Below are 8,438 nucleotides of genomic sequence, written 5' to 3'. Positions count from 1 at the left end.
ACCACCCTTATGGCAGAAAGTGAAGAAGAACTAAAGAGAGCCTCTTGATGAAAGTCAAAGAGAAGAGTGAAAAAGTTGGCTTAAAACTCAACATTCAGAAAACTAAGATCATGGCATCTAGTCCCATCACTTCATGGGAAATAGATGGGGAAACAGTGGAAACAGTGTCAGACTTTATCTTTCTGGGCTCCAAAATCACTGCGGATGGTGATTTTAGCCATGAAATTAAAAGACACTTGCTCCTTGGAAGGAAAGTTATGACCAACCTAGACAGCACATTACTTTGCCAACAAAGGTCCGTCTAGTCAAGACTATGGTTTTTCCAGCAGTCAGGTATGGATGTGAGAGTTGGACTGTAAAGAAAGCTGAGCACCAAAGAAGTGATGCTTTTGAACTGTGGTGTTGGAGAAGACTCTTGAGAGTCCCTTGGACTGCAAGGAGATCCAACCAGTACATCCTAAAGGAGATCAGTCCTGGATGTTCATTGGAGGGACTGATGTTGAAGCTGAAACTCTGATACTTTGGCCACCTGATGCGGAGAGCTGACTCATTTGAAAAGACCCTGATGCTGGGAAAGATTGAGGGCTGGAGGAGAAGGGGATGACAGAGGATGAGATGGTTGGATGGCATCACCGACACAATGGACATGGGTTTGGGCAGACTCCGGGAGTTGGTGATGGACAGGGAGGCCTGGCGTGCTGTGGTTCATAGGGTCGCAAGGAGTCGGACACAACTCAGCGACTGAACTAAACTGAATAAATGCACAATTTTTAAAAAATGACCTAAAGCTCCACAGTTAAAGACAAGTTAAATAAATTACCATGTATCCTTATAGTGCAACATTATGCAGCTAACTGATGTTTCATGTGTATATAATGTGCAGATTATACTTTTCAAGAGGACCATAAGTTCTCCCATCCTTCATTCTCTCATTATGTAGACATTCTTCCCCAGTGGTGGGATTGATGCTCCCTCCTTTTAAATTTGGGCAGACCTGTGACTATGGTGGAAGCGAAGCTTTATGACTTCTGAATTTAGGCATAAGGGGCCATATAGCACCTGCCTGTTTCTATTGGTCACTCTTGGAATCAAGCTGCCATACTGTGAGGAAGCCCATGCTACCTACAGGTGCTCATGCTGAGGACCCCAGCTTAAGTCCCACCTAACAATCAGCATCAACCATCAGACATGTGAGTGAAGACACTGAGATGACTCCAGCCTTAGCCACCATCTGACAGCAAATGCATGAGAAATTCCAAGCAAGAGCCACCTAGCTGAGCACAGAAAACCCAAGAACCATGGAAGAAACTAAGAGATATGCTTTGCACCACTAAGTTTTTGGGTAATTAATTACACAACCATAGATAATCAGTGCAATTTAGTTTTACTGTAACTGTGCAAAGAATGCAAAGAAAAATTTAAAGAAAAAAAAGCATGTTAAGAGTGTTATCTACTGAAAGATGGTGTATCTACTTATAACAGTCTATTTCTATTTCCCTAATAAACACGTGTAACTATATAATACGGGGCACAAGGAGATTTGGTTTTGTTTTTCTCTCTTTTGTTTTAAAGCACAAGGGGCAAGAACAATAAAAAGACTTTTAACTGACGTTTTTTAACTGACCAGAGAAGATTTAAGAATGGCCAATAAACATATAAAAAGATGCTCAGCATACTTAGTCACTAGAGAAATGAAAATTAAAACCACAATGAGATGGTACTTCATACTCACTACAGTGGCTGTAGTTTAAAAGACAATCAGGAAAAAGAAGTATCGGCAAGTATGTGGAGAAACTGGAACCCTCAGGCATTTGTTGGAATGCAAAATGGTACAGCTACTTTGGAAGAGTTTGACAGCTCCTCAAAATGTTAAAATCATGTAAAAACAAAAACATACTTACAGGCAAATGTTCATAAAAGTGGTATTCATAATAACCAAAACATAGAAACAAATATCCACTAACTAGGGAACTGACAGACAAAATGTGCTAGCTCCACACAACGGAATATTACTTACCCATAAAAAGGAATGAAGTACTGATTCATGCTACAACACAGACAAACCATGAAATCACCATGCTAAGTAAAAGAAGCCAGACACAAAAGGCCACATTTTTTTGTAATTCTATTGATATGGAATGTGCAGAACAGGCAAATCCAGAGACAGAAAGATTAGTGGTTGCCAGGAGCTGAGGGGAAGGAATAATGGGGAGTGACTGCTAAAGGGTATGGGTTTCTTGGGGGGTGATGATGATAAGTGTTCTAAAATTAGATGGTGGAGATAGAGGAACAACTCTTTGAATATACTAAAAAACCACTGTTTGCAAAGATGAAAAATACTCTATACAAATATTACTTTTAAAAATCCTGTTAATACTAAAATTCCAATTGCTGTAAACTTCTGGGGAGAGGAATTGAACGTAGTGCTGCGTATATTTTTTTTAATCACTATGTAGTTAAAAAAAAAACTGAATATTTAAAAGATAAAAGGAAGTGTACAGTCATGGAAGAAAAACCAACAGCACATCTCCCACCTTTCTGAAAGCGGTGTGTGTAGGATGACCATACACAAATCGGATTGGTGCCTTCTTCTGTGACCAAAGGACTGAAGGCCAGCACAAGGAAGCTTTGTCCAGAAAGGACTTCTGCTCTGACCAGCCATTTACATACATGCAGTTTTGAAAGAACTCTCCCATTTCCTTCTCTCAAATGGCCAGCTTTCCCAGACATACTGCCAGGCCACTCAGGAAGAGTATACCATTGAGGCTACAAATTAATTCCTCTCACCTGAAGTCTCCTCTTATCAGACTATTCAATGTTTTACCTCATCCTCAGGACAGACCTATTCCCCCATGCCAGTCTTGTTCTCACTGTGAAGATGACTACTTAATTCCAAGTATCTCAAGTACATTAGCTGAGTTAGGTTAATTTCAATACCTAAGTGAAACATAAATATGCTATCTCAATCACATATTTCCCCTATTCTTTATACTTTTAAAGTACTTTGTCATAACTATCACATTTGACCAGTGCAATACAGCAACACACAATGTGAGGTTTCTTACAAAGAAGCACAGGTTTCTGAGTATGAAGCAGGGCTGTCAGGTTAGAGAGGCCTGGAGTAACAAACAGTCGTGAATCCTTTTGGATGTCAAAAGAGATGGACAAGAAAAAACCGACAGGCCAAAACTGCCTGCCGACTGACTTAGTGCACTGTGGTTCTCCAGGGCCTTCCCTAGAAGATACGTTTTTCTCTGAGCCTGTCAGAGTTGAGTATGTAAAACAACATTAGGAATAGATTTCTTCAGTTGGTTAAATACAGACTCTGGAATTAAGGAGCTTGGGTTTGAATCCCTGTTTACTACTTACTAACTGGGTAATCTTGGGCAAATTAGTTAATCCGTCTCACATTCCTCACCTACAAATGGGAATAAAACAATCCCTATTTCAAAGAGTGTTTGGAAGGCAATCTTCTCCCAATACACACCTATATCCCTTATCTGATTTATTATTCTTCATAACACAAATGAACTAACAGTACCTTTAATTATGTTTTGCCATCTTCCTAACCATTTACAAAGAAAGTAAGCTCCTTAAAAGTAAGGATTCCTGTCTGTTTTGTTCACTATACTTGTCTCCAATGCCTAAAACAATGCTTAAATTTGTAGTAGGTACTCAAATATATAATTGATGTTTGCTACTTGGAAATTATGGGATATGACATTATAAATGAATATAAAAATATTCCTAAAGGGCTTTGTGTGAATTGCTATGCCCAATATAAACTGAACATGAAAGTATGTAACTCACAGTATTCAACAGTAAACCTCAGAGCTGCAATCAGCTCCTGCCAGCACTGCCAAGCTGATGTACAGCAGCAGAGAAACTTAAGCTGGAAAACAAGCTCAATCATGGAATTCAAGGGCTTGCCACTTGCGAGGCTATAGAAGGGATATACAACAAATGGCCCTTTTACTCCTTGGTTTCACCTCCATCACACATCCGTTAGTTAAAATTCAGACAACTTTTAAAAACATCAACTTTTGTTCCCAAATCTGAGAAATGAACCATGCCTGAAAGTTAAGTGAGAATAGTAAGCATCAGTGTGTTTTGAAAATGTGTTCAGAAATAACCAATTATTTTACATGGCTTGTATCAGGGATAGAAGAACTGATCTAGCCCCAACACTCCAGGGTAACTCCCTGGAATGGAGTCTTTTCTCCACTGGGATCACAGCTTCCAAGTTTATTTTAAAAACAGGGTTGAGTTAGCTGTGCTCTATAATCCCGTCAATTTTCAGAGAGAGAGAGAAAAGAACATATAATCCAGGTGGCATGTATCAGGGAGCAGGTTTCACTGCTGCTTTACAAAACCAATACCCATTTATTATAGAAAGAAAGAAGTCAGAAACTGCTACAAACATAGTGATCTGATTCTTATCCTATCTACCACTCTCCTTCCCAGAATGATGTCTAATGATCCTATTCAAAGCTGCAATCCGTACCATCCAATTCTGGGTGGTCCTCATCCCACTTATTCTGCTGTACATTTTCTTCAATCCACTGTGCTTACTGTAACATACTGTACAACATATTACGTTTATTTTGTCTGCCCCTCCCCACTCAGACTGCACATTCACGAAAAAACAGCAATCTTTATTTGTTTTGTATCCTGATGTATTCCCTAAGTGCCTAGAAACATAGCTGCCAATCAACAAATATTATTTGCTGACTGAATCAGTTGAATAAATTATAAATATATTCAAGAGACCCTAATCCATTCTCTCCATTTCCCTCTGGGAGACAACCATAAATATACACATGGTAGGCAGGAAAGAGAGGAGAGCAAAGCAGTTTCTGACAGTTCTTTGATAGGCTGATCAAGTGACAAAATCCCTCAAATTTCTCTTCCCTTTCCCCATGTATTTCAGGAGAGACCTCTCATCCTAAAAGCACAAAATCAGTCATACAAAGGTTCAGAAATTAGGAAGAAAATCATTTTAAAGTAGATAAAAAATATGTGGCAGAGGTGGACAGAAATCTCATCTCTAGACTCTAAAGCTGGCTTCTCCACTATAAGGGAAAATGGATAGAGGCATATTATACTGAGTAGGCGAAAGAAAATTTAACCCCCACACATCTTTACAATTATGTAACACAACAGCTCGTAGTATTACTGACCTAAAGTGATTTTGCCTTTTGTCTCTATCATTGGTCTTATTTCCAGATGCTTATTTCTAAAATCTGCAGTATACTACATTTTAGGGAGCTAACTATATAGTCTAGAAGTCTCTTTCAGTGGCTTGCTTCTGAAAGAAGTTAAAAGTTAAGCCCATGCCTCTGGATTACTATCATAAGAGAGAATCTGGAATACTAAAAGTGTACCACTCTCTCCATAAACAGACCAAAATCTGACTGAGCAAAGCTCATAGAGAGATCAACACACAGAACAAAGGCCATTTGGAAAATCCCAATGTTCAACCAACTTCTTGATCAAGCTCCAACAGGATGAGGGAGGAGGATCTTGATTAAAACAGCAGAGAAAAACATCACTTGGATTGGTCTGCCTGGGAAACTACCAAGGGAGCGATACATTCCTGTACACAAGACACAGGAAATGGGAGGGAAACCACTGGAAACTGATGATGGAAAAGACTGAATTTAAGCCCTTCCAATATCAGCAGCCAGAGGTTCCAAACACCAAGCCCACGTTAGTATTCACTTCAAGGCCTGGGCCGTCACGGGTGCTCGTGAGTACTGAAAAGCGCCCAAAGATCAGTTTCTTTAGAGATAAAAGAACAGAAGCAAAATACCAAAAGACTGGACCTGATTTAAAAAACAAAACAAGCCTAAAGAAGGTTTTTTTGGCATGAATCAGACAGGTTCCATTCTCAATCCTCAACATTTAAATTGGGCTTTGGAAATGGAGTGAAAAAAAAAAAAGTAAGTATAAGAAGAAGCCATAATATAGTCAACTACAAAACAGACCAAACTGGAATGTCGAAGATATTTCAAAGTGGAAACACACACAAATTGCTGAGATAGTTATCAGTTTTGGAAACACCTGTTCGGATATTAAGATAATCCATCCAGGCTGTTCAGGAAAAGAGGAAGTGCAGTGACAGAGACAGGAATGGGGGTAAGGAAATGGAAGGGTTATCTGGAGTCCAGCCCCACTCCTGGAATTACCTGCAAGTTTTCTGGAGCAGTCTAACAACCCAGCAACAAACCAGAAAGGCCCTCTGTATCTCAACACTGTGCCTCCCAAGTCACACTCTCCTGCCGCTACATCCCGAGTTATGCAAGTGAGTTCAGTGATACAGGGCAGCATGCATTTTCACCATTGTAGACATCAACACGGACCTCACCTTGTCACTGTCATCATGACAAATGTGGTCGTGATGGATGGACTGGCACTGAAAAGAAGCACCAACACTACCTACAAGAGAAAGGGAGGAAAAGTTAAGATGCAATAATTCCTTACATTTAACCTGCTTTACCAATTACATGTGCCTTTATATCCATCATCCCATCTAATTCTCAACAATACTCGGAAATAGGCAGGATAGGGATTGTTATTCGTGCAGTTTGAGCAAAACAAAACACAGACAGGCTGACTTGCACAAAGGAGCAGTCAGTGAAATAGCAGGTCTGAAACCAGAACCCCATTATTCAAACTCTTAATTCACTACTTTCCACTACATTGAGTGGTTAGTTTTCTGAGTAAGGCCACCTAAATAAGCACAACAGCCTTCAATAAAGCAAACTTCTGTTTAGAAAAAAGAATACTGCTTTTTAGACTACATATACTTGCTTTAAGGAAAAAACCGACACTATAAATTCTCAGCATACAAGTAACACAATCTAATACACAATCACGCGATTATAAGTAGGTTTTTATTACTTTAAAATATATATATTTTTAATATACCCAACCATTTGTTAATTTGAAGAACTATCTCCCAGTAACTACTCTATGACAACAGTAACATTTCTAACCGATAGGAAAACAAATGACCATGCAATAAATGACTGGAACAACTGATAAGCCATCTGAAAAAAGTTTTAGTTTCTACCTCACCATACAGAAAATGATGGCTCAAGATCTATGTAAAACCAATTTTAAAAGAAAATGCCGATTTAAAAAATAATCTTGGAGTAAGAAAAGCCTTCTGAAAGATGATACTGTATAAAATAAGAAGGCATTAAGTGAAAAAATCAGCAAGCATGACTGTGGACCAAAATGAGCAAAACCCCTTCTCCTTATATGTAAGAATTTAACCTTGGGTTAATCCTTGTGAACCTGATTAAGACAGCACGCCACCTATGTTATCTGGCAACACAGAAACTACCAAATTAGTAAACTGCATCTGGAGTGGAAGCAGACAGAGTGTAGGAAGCCATGTTCTTGAATTTCTGAGCGTGGTGATATGTAATTAATCAGGCATGTATGTCCCTGGCAAAAGACCCTAGAAACCATGCCCACGGAGTTCCCTGCACCACCCAATGTGGATCTTATCTCTTGGAGCCTTAGCTGTGAGAAGAGCACTTCAGAAAGAATGAACTGCTGTAAGGACTCCCACTGCCTTACAGTTTATCTAACAGACAAGTTACAGTTTCTGTCCTATATCCTTCTGAATAGTGTTGCCAAGTGAGACCTATGGTGGCTTTTCTGAATGTGCAAGTGTTTAGTTGAACCTAAGAAGATATCCCACCACCATTCCTGTGGATGTTACACTGATAGGTACCATATTTTATAAAACTGACAATGTCATCATTTCAGATGTCCTAGTATTCCACATCCTTGAGAAAGAATGCTAGCAACTAAACTCTGACACATTTTCTTAATACTAAAAATTTTTATTTTACACTTACTGAAATAACTCTTTAGACTTTAAAGATATCATAAAAGAAAATGAGAATGTAATTGGCAATAACAGAGAAAATTATTAAAACCTACAAAGGATAAAAAGTCTTAAGGGAATTCCCTCATGGCACAGTGGTTAGGACTCAGCACTTTCACTGCCAGGGGCCCAGGCTCAATCCCTTGTTGGGGATCTAAGATCCCACAAGCCCAGTATGGCCAAAAAAGTCCTCACTAGATAAATGGAACATAATTTCTTCAAATGTACAGATTCAATAATCCCAGTAATAGTGACATTCCTAACTTCCTAATATAAACCATTGCCTCCCATTTTATATGATACTGATTATAAAATACAAAGAGGATTAAAATAAGAAAACAAATTAACCTCAAACACAAGAATTAAAATTCTAAACATAGTTAAGCATATATATTAGAGCACACTGACTGCATATGTGATATAGTATGTCACCATGATCTACTCGCTTGTCTTAAGAAAAGCCTGATTCCTTAACTAATTTAACAAAATTTATCAACAAAGTATTAGCATAAGAACCAATCTTTAAAAGTTTGAT

At 38.7% G+C, this 8,438-nt stretch overlaps 1 protein-coding gene across 5 annotated transcripts in view; it reads right to left on the bottom strand.

The window, feature by feature from the left end:
• RNF38 (ring finger protein 38) overlaps positions 1–8,438 on the bottom strand; it is an 80,266-nt gene that overhangs the window by 63,029 nt on the left and 8,799 nt on the right. For 4 of the 5 annotated variants that reach the window (XM_010846040.1, XM_010846039.1, XM_010846041.1 and 1 more), the window contains one exon: positions 6,368–6,438. In XM_010846040.1, the coding sequence (XP_010844342.1) occupies positions 6,368–6,438 (71 nt within the window). Of the gene's footprint in view, positions 1–6,367; positions 6,490–8,438 lie in introns of those variants that run through there. The other variant, XM_010846045.1, reaches the window with a different exon arrangement.

This window comes from Bison bison, unplaced genomic scaffold (genome assembly GCF_000754665.1).
Source record: "Bison bison bison isolate TAMUID 2011002044 unplaced genomic scaffold, Bison_UMD1.0 scf7180017864230, whole genome shotgun sequence".
Classification (NCBI taxonomy): Eukaryota; Metazoa; Chordata; class Mammalia; order Artiodactyla; family Bovidae; genus Bison; species Bison bison.
Note: the sequence above shows the minus strand (reverse complement) of the source record. Positions and strands in the feature narration are given on the sequence as shown.